This window comes from Blennius ocellaris (assembly GCF_963422515.1).
Source record: "Blennius ocellaris genome assembly, chromosome: 2".
Classification (NCBI taxonomy): Eukaryota; Metazoa; Chordata; class Actinopteri; order Blenniiformes; family Blenniidae; genus Blennius; species Blennius ocellaris.
Window position 1 is genome coordinate 4170570 of NC_137651.1, and position 13953 is coordinate 4184522.

General features: G+C 41.3%; 1 protein-coding gene and 1 long non-coding RNA gene across 2 annotated transcripts; both read left to right on the top strand.

The window, feature by feature from the left end:
- The first annotated feature begins 15 nt into the window (after nucleotides 1-15).
- On the top strand, nucleotides 16-671 carry LOC308142030. Its single transcript, XR_013936990.1, has 3 exons — nucleotides 16-111; nucleotides 368-454; nucleotides 569-671. It is a non-coding gene; the product is annotated as an uncharacterized lncRNA (long non-coding RNA).
- Nucleotides 672-686: 15 nt separating this feature from the next.
- LOC308136992 (ryanodine receptor 1-like) lies at nucleotides 687-5040 on the top strand (the record flags this gene model as incomplete). Its single annotated transcript, XM_080505548.1, has 12 exons — nucleotides 687-823; nucleotides 1324-1454; nucleotides 1827-1869; nucleotides 1969-2102; nucleotides 2182-2242; nucleotides 2326-2472; nucleotides 2569-2703; nucleotides 3446-3602; nucleotides 3900-3964; nucleotides 4067-4167; nucleotides 4797-4848; nucleotides 4945-5040. The coding sequence occupies exons 1-12, from the start codon at nucleotides 710-712 to the stop codon at nucleotides 5038-5040; spliced, it is 1236 nt and encodes a 411-aa protein (XP_080361674.1). The 5' UTR covers nucleotides 687-709.
- Nucleotides 5041-13953: the final 8913 nt, after the last annotated feature.

A 13953-nucleotide genomic window follows, 5' to 3' on the forward strand; every position in this document is an offset into this window, starting at 1 on the left:
GCGGAGAAGGAGTCACCAGCAGTGAAGACCAAAGTGAAGAAGGACAAGCAGCCTGCTGAGGAAGGCTTTGAGCTGTGGAACGAGCTGGAAATCCAGAGGATTAAATTCATGGTGAGCAGTTCTCTCATGTAGTGCATGTTTGAAATGTTTGATGCCTTTTTGGGGCCAAATGAACCTCACAGGTTCAGTAAGCGACCTCAAGAGCTTTTATATTGCTCTAATCCAGGAAGCTTGTTTTATGATATTCTATATCAATAAGATTGAACACTTCATCGTTGTGTCTAAATCAATTTTAGTCTTCAAGCAATTAATCTTTTTAGTGTTCTGTTTTGCTGAGTGTCTCACTCCTTCCTCTGTTGCGTCACAGAACTACCTTTCTCGTAACTTCTACAACTTGCGCTTCCTGGCTCTGTTCATCTCCTTCGCTCTCAATTTCATTCTGCTCTTCTACAAGGTCTGTGCGTTTCTGCCGCACCTCAGATAAAGCTGAGACAAATAAACCATGTTCACTATTCCTGACACGTTTGAAAGTTTTCAGATTCCCTCAATGACCTTTTGACCTTTCCAGGTATCTGACAGTCCTCCGGGCGAGGAGGAGTTTGAAGCCTCTGGTCTGTTTGAGGGATCCGGCTTATTTGAAGGCTCCGGTGCTGAGGAGGACGGTTCTGGACTAGAGGAGGGAGGAGAAGATGACGACGAAGAAGGCCCCATGTACTACTTCCTGGAAGAGAGCACGGGCTACATGGAGCCGGCCATGGCGTTCTTCGGCATCGTCCACACCATCATCTCCTTCCTCTGCATCATCGGATACAACTGCCTCAAGGTGTGTTTGCACAGAGCTTTTCCTGATTCTGCTGGTAATGTTCATGCCACATGTCGTCTGCTCCTTATGTTTGTATCTGTGTCGGCGTTTTAGTCGTCCGTGTTGAGAAACAGCTTTTTCCTGTTTTCTATCAGACTTGTGAACTTAAAAGAGTGTCACTTTTAATGCGTTTAATGCCCTTAACGTGGTAAGATTTTATTACCTCCCACACTCTATTGTGTATATCTTGCCTCTTATTGCATATGTTTGTATATTTTAATATAGTCATGCTTTATATGTACATTCGATTTTGTTATTTATTGTTTTTAATGTAGCTTGTTATCAATGCACTGTCCAATGGTAGCCATTTATGTACAATGACAATATAGATATTCTATTCTATTCTAAATTAGGGCTGGGTGGTTTGGCCTGAAAAAGATTGTGATTTAAAAAAAAAAAAAAAAAAAATAGTTTTAGCTACAAACTCGATAAATCGATTAAATTGATGTTTAACCCTTCAGGTACCCCTGGTCATCTTCAAAAGGGAGAAGGAGCTTGCCAGAAAGCTGGAGTTTGACGGTCTGTACGTCACTGAGCAGCCTGAGGACGACGATATCAAGGGGCAGTGGGACAGACTCGTCCTCAACACTCCGTAAGACCTTCCGTTACGCCTTCAGATACGTGCGCGAATGAATGTAGACATCGAATACTCCTGCCCGGAGTTACCAGCCTGGACCAGCTCCGCGATATGAACGATACAGTTCTGATGGCTCTGTAGCGCCGATTAGTGGCAGGTGGCTGCATAACAGTTGAGCAGCCTTGTAATTCTGATGGCAACTATTGAATGATCAGTGTGTTGAATAGATGCATGCATTTCTATTATTAACAGATAACAGAGTCGAGCAATTCCAACTTAAAACCTGTTTACTAAAACTTCATGACTGAAGTGCTGAGATGCCAAACATTTTTAAAAAAAAGTTTATAAAGGAAAAGTAATATTAACAAACTCTGACTTTCCATGCAGGAGTTTCCCAAACAATTACTGGGACAAGTTTGTGAAAAGAAAGGTGATTTATTTTTTTTTTTTTATTATATCACCCATGTTTTTGCACTATTATGTCATAAGTGGAATAAAAAAAATCCTAGCGTCTATGTGTGATATCCAGGTTTTGGATAAATACGGTGACATCTACGGCAGAGAGAGGATTGCCGAGCTGCTCGGTATGGACCTGGCTTCTCTTGACGTCAGCACCATGACACACGAGAAGAAGCCTGAACCCGACACCTCCATGTTCAGCTGGTACGTACGGCTCAGCTTTAAGGGAAACCAGCAAATTGAAATCCAAAGTGTAACTGTGTAACTGTGCGTCTCCCTGTAGGATCACTTCTATCGACATCAAATACCAGATCTGGAAGTTTGGTGTTGTCTTCACTGACAATGTGAGTTCAACGGGTGGTTTCAACAATGACGCATGCATTTTGAGCTGCGGGATGTTACTTGACACACGTCTTTTATTTTGTAGACTTTCCTGTACCTGGTTTGGTACATGGTGATGTCTCTGCTTGGGCACTACAACAACTTCTTCTTTGCCTGTCATCTTCTGGACATCGCCATGGGTGTGAAAACCCTGCGCACCATCCTGTCCTCCGTCACCCACAACGGCAAACAGGTGAGACTCGATGAGGCTTCCCGGGGCTCCCCGTCCCCCTCCACCTTGTTTTTCACCGCCACTCTAAGCTGCCCTTGTACCGTCCGTTCCTTGCAGCTGCTGATGACCGTGGGCTTGTTGGCCGTCGTGGTGTATCTCTATACGGTGGTGGCCTTCAACTTCTTCCGCAAGTTCTACAACATGAGTGAGGACGAGGACGAACCGGACATGAAGTGTGACGACATGATGACTGTGAGTGGCGCCGTGTCGGGCCAGACTGTGGAAAAGAGCAGATGGGATTAATGCATGAAAGTCGTATTTAATTTATGAGTCCAGGCTTCTTTTTTTCTTTTTTGTTCCCCCTCCCTGGAAAACCGTTCTGTCCAGCCACAGCAGGAAGCCTCATAAATGAGAGGATTCTGTTGGATATGAACAGCAGAAGGTTGTCTTGCCGGGGGATGAAAAGTCACCTTCAAATGCTGGACGGTGATAACAAGTCTTTCAAAATGATGTGGTTCAAATGCTTGTGATGGCAGAGACCATAAAACCAAATGGGAGAAGCAGAAGTGGAGGAATCGGCGTGACCAGAGCAGGAATCAAACACACCTCACCACGTCACCTTGTTTTTTTCTTTTAAATTTGACATGTTTTCATTATCAAGAAATCAAACTTCATCAAAACAAGATTTCATGAACAAAATTTGTACCCAAATGCTTTATAAAGCTGCTGAATGTGTCGGCTCATGAGATATAAAAACAGTGTTGCTTGTCGTAATTGCTTTTGGTTGTCATTTCAAAAATTAAGTTGGGGAGAAAAAAAAAGGCAAAATTTAAAACAAAACCCCACAGAAAAAAATGAAAATAATTGAAGTTAGGGTATAATGAAACAGAGTTGTTAGGGCCTTTGCTGTGCGACTCAACAGGATGATGTGGGATCAATTGTCTTTGCTGACCTCCTTCCTCTCCTCCTCCTCCTCCTCCTCCTCCTCCTGCAGTGTTACCTGTTCCACATGTACGTTGGCGTCCGTGCTGGCGGTGGCATCGGTGATGAAATTGAGGATCCAGCTGGGGATGAATATGAGCTCTACCGAGTCGTCTTTGACATCACCTTCTTCTTCTTCGTCATCGTCATCCTGCTGGCCATCATCCAGGGTGAGTGGCTCTTCTCTCTTGTGTTGCCAGTCAGCCATTTCCATCATTGACTGTGTTGTTTTCAGAGTAGAAATTATAGCTTTGGATAAAAGTCACTTTGGGGGAGTGCACCGTTATTAATGCCAGTTAGTCTGATTGATCTGAGAAAACGAAGCAGGGGAAAGCGTCTTTGAAGTTGAGTGTCGAGAAGTTTTACATTTAAAATCGTCATTAGATTTCACTCAAATGAACAATTATCATTTGTGAGAAGCCGGTTGGTCCTCAGACTAGTGAGAGAAGGGTGTGTCTGTGTGTCAGGTCTGATCATTGACGCCTTCGGAGAGCTGAGAGACCAGCAGGAGCAGGTCAGAGAGGACATGGAGGTAAGACAATCAGTCTGAACGGAAAACTAAATGGTTGCTTTTCTCTCTTTTCCATTTTTACTCAAGAATGTGTCTCATCTAACTCGATCTGTGTCCCTGCAGACAAAATGCTTCATCTGCGGAATAGGAAGCGACTACTTTGACACGACGCCGCACGGCTTCGAGACGCACACCTTAGAAGAGCACAATTTGGCCAATTACATGTGAGTTTAAGTACAAGCTGTAGACGTAACTGTTTCTTGCATGTTTTCTGTGAGTAACCTGGAAAGCAGACACCTTGTTTTGTTTGACAGGTGCACACAATGACAGTGAGGGGTTTCTCAGTTGAAATCAACTCCAGGAAATGCAGCTGTTTATAGCCGCTGTATGTTTTCTCATAATTACAGAAGTTTTAGTTATTCTAGCAATTAGAAAAAAAAAAATTTAATAATTTTTTTGTTTTTTTTCATGCGATTTGTTTTCAATTCCCCCCCCATTTTTTTTTCATTTTATATTTTTTTCAGAATTTCTTTTTTCTTTTTGCCACCTTCTTTTTTTCTTCCCTTTTTTAGTCTTTCCTTTTTTTCTTCCTTTTGTCCTTTTTTTCTCTTCCTCGAAGCTGCCTGACTTAGCTATTTTATCTTATTTGGCAGTTTTCAGCCTGGAGATTGGACCAATTCTGAAAATCAGTGTGGAATGCAAATAAAACTTAATTTAAAACAAATATTAATACAAAGTATAGACAATACAAAAAAGAATTGTTTTTGCTGTCTCAGCTTGCCTCTATTTAAATAGTTTCTGTCCTGATGTATTTGCAAATACAATCTTTTTTTTTTTTTTTAACCTTTCCCAGGTTCTTCTTGATGTACCTGATCAACAAAGATGAAACAGAACACACAGGACAGGTTAGTCAATATAGTTAACACATGTAAAGTACACACAGTTGAATTCTATGAAGATTATTTTATCCAACGCCGTTGCGCTTTCTCCTCGTCTTCCAGGAGTCATACGTGTGGAAGATGTACCAGGAGCGATGCTGGGACTTCTTCCCTGCTGGAGACTGCTTCAGGAAGCAGTATGAGGACCAGCTCGGATAACGTCCAGCTTCCATTCAGCTCGTAGGGGAAAGAGAGAAGAGAGGAGGCGATGATTGGCGAGATGATCTGAACATGTCTTTTATTTATTTTTTGTCTTTTGTCTGCACATTTCTCTCCTCTTTTGAAGCTATGCACAGTTTGACTGCACTGTTGTGACACCTGCGGCACAATACTGATGGAATTGATCGAACAACAAGAACGACACAAGAAGCCAGGGGCCTTTTTTATTCCGAGATGAATACACTACATGGCCTTTTTTGTGTAAAGTCTACATAAATTGCCTTGTTTATCACCTGTGTATTTACACAATGTGCTATTTTAGTCACTGCTGCTGTAAACATTATAGTGCCTATAGTGATCTCACTGCTTCTTAGCCATCACACAGATCAGATTTGTAGTTTTAAATGCTTTTTAGAGTGAATATTTATTTTATTTTTACTGTTTGTGAGACTGGGATTTTTTTTTTTAATGTTATTTCTTGTGTGATATGTTGAGAGAGTTTGAAAAACGATGGCTCTGTGACTTGCAGTCGTAACTGCAAGCAGTGAACATTGCTGGTCCCCACTCTCCCTCTCTCGCTCTCTCTCTTTCTTTCTCTTGCTCTCGTTTTCCCTCATGACATAAGAAACTTGTCTTCACATGATTAGGAGTTGAAGTTAATGGACTGACTTGCCAAGATGATATCATCTAAATCAGCGGTACTCAATAGGCGGCCTCCGGGCCGCATCCGGCCCGCCGGCCACCTATTTGTGGCCCCCGAACTGTTATTCCTTCAGTACGTGTTTTGGTTGGGTCAACACGTGTATATCGGGACTTGTCTCCATGCCAACGATACATACACAGCCTTCTACTGGGTGGCGCTGCGAGCGCATTTTTAAGTTTCACTTTCGTTTTTGAAGGCGTCCTCATATTGCCACTTTGCCAGAGAAGGAGCCTAGATTGCGCACAGAGGAAAAAACAAAAAAAAGATTGCATGAAAATGGCGTGTTCCAAGTTCTCTGCCAAAAGAAAGGTGGACAGTGAAAATCGCCAATTCAAAGAAGAATGGACTGAAAAATGTGCATTCATTCTCCCTCCAACCAGCACAAGACCCATGTGCTTAATATGCCAGGAGACTATCGCTGTGATGAAGATTTCCAATTTGAAACGGCATTATGAGGCAAAGCACACAAATTTGGAAGAAACATATCCTCAAAATTCAGAGGTAAGAACAACAAAAATAAATGCACTAAAATCATCATATCAAGCTGCAAGCAGGATTCTTGTCACATCTATGACACAACAACAAAAAGCAACAGAAGCCTCACTTAGAGTGGCTTGGATTTTGGGCAAACACAAGAAGCCATTCTCAGATGCAGAAATATTAAGAGAATGCATGACTGAAGTGATGGACACAATGTTTGAAGGCAAACAAAAAGAAGAAATTAAAGCTAAAATTAAGCAAGTCCCCCTCTCAGATTCCACAGCAAGCAGACGTACTGAAGTTCTGGCAGGTGATCTAGTTAAGCAGCTGTGTGATGGAATAAAAAATGCAGAGTGCATTTCCCTAGCTGTGGATGAATCCACTGATACCACTGATAATGCACAGTTGATGGTCTTCGTGAGATATTATGATGAGTCAAGAAGGGAGTTTGTTGAAGATGTGTTGGGCATGGTAAACCTCTGTGGACAGACAAGAGGTGAAGACATTTACAAGGCAATACTGCAAATGCTGAATGAAAAAGAAATTGATGTGAAGAAAGTTGTGTCAGTTGCTACTGATGGAGCTCCATCTATGATGGGCAGAGAGAAAGGACTGGTTCAGCGGCTGAAAGTTCTCCACCCTCACCTGATATCTTATCACTGCATAATTCACCAGTCCGTCCTTTGTGCAAGTCTTGGGGAAATCTACTCTGAAATCATGGTGACAATGATGAAACTCATAAACTTCTTGAGAGCATCATCTGCACTGCAGCATCGTTTGCTGCGCTCGTTCCTGACAGAGGTCAATGCTGCCTTTGAAGATTTGCTCCTGCACAACAACGCCAGATGGCTGAGCAAAGGCAAGGTCCTGGAGCGTTTTGGGGCCATCAGGAATGAACTACAAGTGTTTATGGCAGAGCAAAAGAGTGCTAAAGCAAAACTGTTCACAGACTTCCTGCAAAATCCAGAAAAGATGGAAGCTGTGGCATTTTTGACTGACATAACATCTCACCTGAATAACCTATACCTGAAGCTCCAAGGGAAGAACAACACAGTGTGTGACCTGATCTCAGCAGTGCGGGCTTTCCAAAGGAAACTGGAAGTCTTCAAGAGTGACCTACAGGTAGGCTGTTTAACATTTTCTACCACACACATTATCTGGGTTTTACTTCTTTTCTTTTTTTTAAACTTCATGCCCTTTTTTTAATTGATTGTACCTTTTTCATTTTTACCTATAGGAGGAATTGCTTCATTTCCCCAAACTGTTGGAACAGACCAAAGACAAAGCAGCTCATCAGCAACATGTTCAATTTGTGGAGAAGCTGATTGAAAACTTCAAGACACGCTTTGATGACTTCATATTGGGAAAACAAGTCCTTCTTTGCATTGACAATCCATTTTTGGTCAGAAATCTGAGAGAGTTCACTTCAGAAGCACAACAAATCTTCCCATGGGCCACAGCTGCTTCACTGCAAAGTGAGCTAATTGACCTGCAGGAAAACATTGCACTGAAAGAGACTCAGTGTGACGTTATCACCTTCTGGACGAAGATGGTAACTGCAGCTAGTTTCCCTCTGCTGCAGAAGATGGCACTTCACATTCTGACGACGTTCGCATCAACCGACTGCTGCAAATCTGCGTTCTCAACAATGAATGTGGTGAAGAACCAGTACCGCAGTGCACTTACCAATGAACACTTGCAACAGTGTGTCCGCCTGGCCATCACACCATTTGAGCCAAAGTTCCAAAAACTGGCAAAAGACACAAGATGCCATTTCTCCCATTAAGCAGTGTTTCATACTGACAGGAAGGATGTAAAATAGTTTTTCGTTACACTTTGACTCCTTTTTTTGGGTCCCATGACAGGTGTCATTTCTTGTTTTATTCAAATATTTATTTTAATTTAGTCAAAATGGAAATTATATTTTATTTAACTGCAGTTGTTATTGTTTTGAATAAAAAGGACATCTTTTGAATATTTCAGTACAGTACCGACCTCAATAAATGGACCTTTGAGTCACTGAAAAATATCTTTGTGGCCCTTGAAGATTTGTATTTGAGTACCCCTGGTGTATATGTTGGCTGAAGGGTCATCTGTATAACTGAGTGACGACGAGGCTGCTGAAGTGGCCTTTTGATGAGAAGACATATTTTACATAAGTCATAGATACATATATTTATTTTTCTCCTGTTTGCTTAGAGGTGTTTGAATGAGCCATGCTGCTCCATCAGACACCTGTTTGTGACCCTGATGAAGAAAAATCAGTCTTAACACTGAAGCAAATGCCCAGTTTGCAGTCAGAAGAGAAAACTCACTTTTGGATTTTTTTTTTTTCCTGCCAGTTTTAAGTTATTACAATAGATATTTTTAGGAACTCTGCATACAAGTTATTTTTCTCGGTCCAGGAAATCATGTGCGATGCGTTGATCTCAGACTCAGTTCTCTGTCATTACGCTTCTTTCAGAGCAGATCCTCCATCGTGTGATGACTCTGGAGTGTGTTGACGGTATGGAGCTGATGGAGATCACTACTTTCCACTTGACTGAGTGTCCTCTGACTGAACTCTGTGTTTAAATACAGATTAAACAGATTATTTTAAGGAAATTTCCAATGTGCTTCATTTATTGTATGTGATGTTTATCCACTGACAGTCTGTGGGGAGCAGTTGGACGATGTGTAAAAATCAATTTAAACCCTGAACTGGTTGACGGTCCATCATAAAGCAAATGCAGCGGAACAGACGGCCACATTAGTGTCTACAGATACTTTAGGGTTACCAATTCACTTAAAAGTCATGTTTTCACACTGGCAAGATATGAGAGTACCATGCACACATAAGAACATGCAAACTTCCATTTATGTAGGTTCACTGTGTTTGAAAGATTAGTTTGAGTCATGATCCGACAAAACATGTGTGGCAGTATGAGTAAGTTCATGATTGGAAATAGTTTCCCACCCCCATTTTATTCCTAAAGTCACTTGATGTTTATGAATGTAATTTCAAGAGTTAATCTGTGGCACTCGCGGTCAATAGTAGTTATTATAGGTTTCACCAGCAGAGGGCACTCGGTGCGCATCAGTGGCTGACCGCTGGAGCGGAAGTCAGTACAGGATGCGGTGGAGTAGGAATCACACCGAGCGTGCTCCGGTTGACCGATGTTTTTCTGTTTTACAGTGATACGAGCAGAAAATAAATATGTTGCATGGGAGATGAGTGGCTCATCATTTTCACAAGTATGACACATGCAAAGAAATACAAAGAGTTAACAGATGCACGTCAGTATGTTACATGTCTGCTTTTATAAAGACATTAATTCCTACTGAGGCCCATCACAGTCTTCATTATTTTACATGTGGTTCCCCTCAGGGGAATTCATTGTTTCATCTGAACAACCTAGCTCACACAGTAATGGAGGGAAAATATTCAAACTCTCCAGAAATGTCCCAAAGCCAGAAGCTGAACCAAGGACATGGCCTTTACATTAATGTATAATTGAGCTATTATTAAAATAATCAAATCTACTCTTGGCCGTCTGTCTGCAGACTTCCTGTTGGGTTTGGCCCAGTTTTATCGAAATCAAACAAAAAAATTGCATTCTTGAGAACTCGGCTGTTGGAAACATCCAAGTTTCACCTTAACAGCTTTTGTTCTCAGAGTTCTGCCGTGTGTTTGTCTACAAACCCTCCCAGTGTGTGTTTGCTCTCCAGAGGATCAACCTGCAACCTCCTTTCATCACGTGTGTTGGGATCTCACAAGACCACAGAAAGTTTGTTCATTTCAAGGGAAAGACAATTTTCATTTGTCATGATACACAGTCAGGACATATGAATTCGGACCCAGGAATGTGATTAACCATCAACCTGCACAAAGTTTCCTCAGAGCAAGACAAGTGCTGCTTGCGTTTCTATTTGCCTTCAGTGGATTGATTCGACTTCTCTAATCAAGGCCGAGGGGAAATGTGACGTACATTTAATGAACAGATGAATGAATGAATGAATGAATGAATGGCATTTATTGTCATTGTAACAGGTACATCAAAATTACTTAGAAGTTTGGGGGAACGAAGGACAACAAAAGGTGAGGAGACGAGGAAAAAAAAGACAGATTACATACTCTGAGGAGCACAGTATGTAATTAGAAAAAAATATCCACCTCAGGCACAATGAAACATTAGCACAGACAGTTTACAACAAATCTCAACAACATAACTCAAGACAAGGCACTTTGGTCATAGGAAGGGTAGTTTTTCACGCCTGATGGCTGCAGCCCAACAGGCGTGCAGCCATCTTCCCCCCACAGCCTCTGCTTGGAGTTGGGGAGGGGGGGTGGGGGGCAGCAAAGGCAGTGAAAGGTACTGGTGAGTCCCAGTGGGCCAAGGTAGGGAAGGGGGGGGGGGGGGGTAGACCTTCGTTCCACGCTCACATCCAGGAGAGTTGAAGACAAAGCACCAGCCTTGGTGACTGGGTGTCTGGGAATCCGAAATGTAGATTGGGTTTGTTTTCGTTCAGGTGATTCAGTTTTATCTGTCGACCTTGAGTGTCTCTGGTCTCCAATGCTGCTCCTATATTGGCAAGATTTTAACTTTCCAACCGAGTTCTAATATTCTCCAAGATGGTTCCAAATTCGCGTAAACGTTCAAGAGTCGTGACTTGCGTACTCTTGAGTTTGTTGATGTAGGAAGGTTAAATATTGTTCTGCAGTTATTCACATTTCCGTGTTTAAAAAAAACCTATGAGAATGAACACGAGCCACTGTGGCATTGATAAAAGGAAGTAGATGAGATGTATGTCTCACACACTGTGTTAACATTCATTCATTCATTCATTCAGTGTAGTCCTACTCTGAGATGTCATGGGTCTGTAACCTGCAGTTCTGAAGCCACATGTGGCTCTTCAGCTCTTCTGTAGCGGCTCCGTGAAGCTTTAAATATATTTTATGGTGAGAAGCATTTTATTTTTATTTTATTTAGACACCAGAGTTATTTTCAAAAGGACTCATCTCTGGACTATAAAAATAGCTTTTAAAACAAAAAGCACAAGAGCTAAAATATTGAGAAACGGGGGGAATAAAATGCAAAAGCAGTTGAAAAAAAAACTCAAATGAATTTCTGAAACCAAAGAAATGTTAAAAATGGAAACAAATAACTACTATAAGAAGAGCCCGAATGGTTGAAACAGATAAATGATCAACATTGTCAAAAAATGTTGAATAAAAGGGTGAAACACATACAATCATGTAAATGAACTTTACTCAAAATTGTAATTAAATGTTGTCAGGATCTGAGGACGACCCAGAAGCAGACTCACACACAAGACTGGCGTTTGCAGGTTTTATTGGATTATCAGGGCAAACAAGTGTATGACCGGCGTTCACGGAGGCAGTCCAGGCCCAGGCAGAGGTCGGGACACGGGAAGACGTATGACTTTCCCTCCACTACATTTCAAAGTCAATTATTGTACTTTCGACTAAATTTCAAGGAAGCTTGTCGTCACTCGTTCCTTTTAAGCTCAGCAAAGTCAGCTGTTGGTGTTTTTAATTGTTTAAATGTAATTGGCCACATGCTGTGTTCCTCACGCACAGAAGAGAACCAATCACAGTCAGCGCTCACACCTGGGATGGATTTGGAAATACGTCACCTCCGCTGTGTGTAGCAGCTCTCCCGCCTTCATTGGAACAAAACTCTGTAATGGAGATGGTAGGAGAACCTCCAGCTGAGGAACCAACACACCCATGGCGAAATCTCAACAAAATGTTGTTTGTCTTGCTGAAAGAAGTATTGCTGAGCCAAGTATTGAGCTAAATTCATCTGTGCAGAGCATTCATTGCATTGTAAGCTTGTGCTGTGTTGAAGTGTGGCAGTACATTCAATTATCAGTGGTACTGTTTCCTCTCCTGCGTTACTAAATGTGCATCATCATCTTTTAGAGATTTCTATCACTTTCCAGCGACATGGAAAAATGCCGGACGGATATTCTGCGTCGTTTACAGATTTTTATTAAGGTATGTGTCATGTTGCCATGAAGCCAAGTGGTTCAACAGCTTGATGTGTTCTTGAAAGCAGAGTTCAGGTTTGTTTGCGGTAATGGACTGAATAAAAAAAGAGGCCCTCTTGTTTTTTGGGTGGGGATGTTTTAAATAAAAAAATTCAATGACAGTAGATGTCCTTATTGCTTTTGATTGCATTTTCATGCTGAAGTTTTTACAGATGTTTCTATAGACTTTTTGTAGCAGAGTGGTTCTACATGTAAGTCAGTACATCAGTTGCTGGTTTCAGAGTTACAAGGTTCTGTAAAAGCACTGAGAAAACAAATAGCAACGCACCGATATTAGAAAATGTACTTTTGAATACCTAAGTACTTTTTAAAAGTAGGTACTTTAGTACTTTAACTTGAGTAAAATTTTGACCAAGCAACCTTTACTTGTAGTTGAGTAAAATTTGACCATGAGTAATCAGTACTTTGACTCAAGTACTGGAGTACTTTGTCCACCACTGGTTAATAATAAATTCAGAAAAACAGAAATGTGTTCAATTTGTTAATGTTTATAAATATTTATGCTCATATGTATTAATGACTGAAATTCTAAAGCTTAAAGAAACTGTTTATTTTACGCTTCTTTATTGAGGTTTCATTCAAAGCATTCTAAAAAAATGGTAAATGGTCTAGATTTATATAGCGCCTTCTAACCACACTGAGGTAGTCCCAAAGCGCTTTACATATCAGCTCACTCACCCATTCACGCTCACATTCACACACCAATGGGACAGAGCTGCCATGCAAGGCGCTAGTTGACCACTGGGAGCAATTTAGGGTTCAGTGTCTTGCCCAAGGACACTTCGACACATAGACCGGGATCGAACCTCCGACCTCTCACTCTGAAAGACGACCACTCTACCACCTGAGCCACGGTCGCCCACAAATATAAAAATAAAATGAAAAAATAAAATGCCTTGAAAGATGAATTAATGTGATGTTTAAAAATATACCTGATATACCTTTTGTTTTCTCTAAACTCAGACTAACTGTTGTTTCAAGTAAACCAGCCCTGAAACACATGAATTTTCTAAAAGGGACTAATGAAGCTTGTTAGAATTATGACGTTTTCTTTGACCTCCGAACTGTGATGTTTCATGCATAGACTTACTTAAAACTGTCAACATGGCGGCGAACTGTTTGTTATTGAGCTGTAGATTGTGGAAAAATACTGAAATGCATTATGGGTAGCGTAGTTTATTCAGTCTGTGTGAAGGCCCGCCAATAGGAGATGACGTTGCTTACGCCTCTTTCTAGCGGTGGCCAATGGGAAGAGGGGATATAGCGGAGCGCAGGTTTTAATTAGTGGGAGCTCCGGCTGGCTCTCTCTCTCTTGTTTCCTCTCTGCTACTGACCTGACGCGCGTTTATCCTCAGCTGCTTTTCTCCGCGTTTAACGGCTAAGTATAAGGCAAATCTTTGTAAGGCCAGTACTTCTGTCTTTTGTAATAAATTACTGTGTTAATCCAATCTCAAGGTTTGTAGAATTACGACTCACTGTTCACCGTTCCTTCCCAATAGGAGATTGTGTCCTCTCCTCCGTGTGCGGTGAGATACAGAGACATAAACGGACAAGCTTCTGCTTGTATTTGTTTAGTATATTAATAACATAGTCTTAATAAGTGTCTTTATTCACTTACTGTTTCAAAGAAGCATAATGTTTCATCACTGAGGGCCTCATTCAATCTAAAAACATCT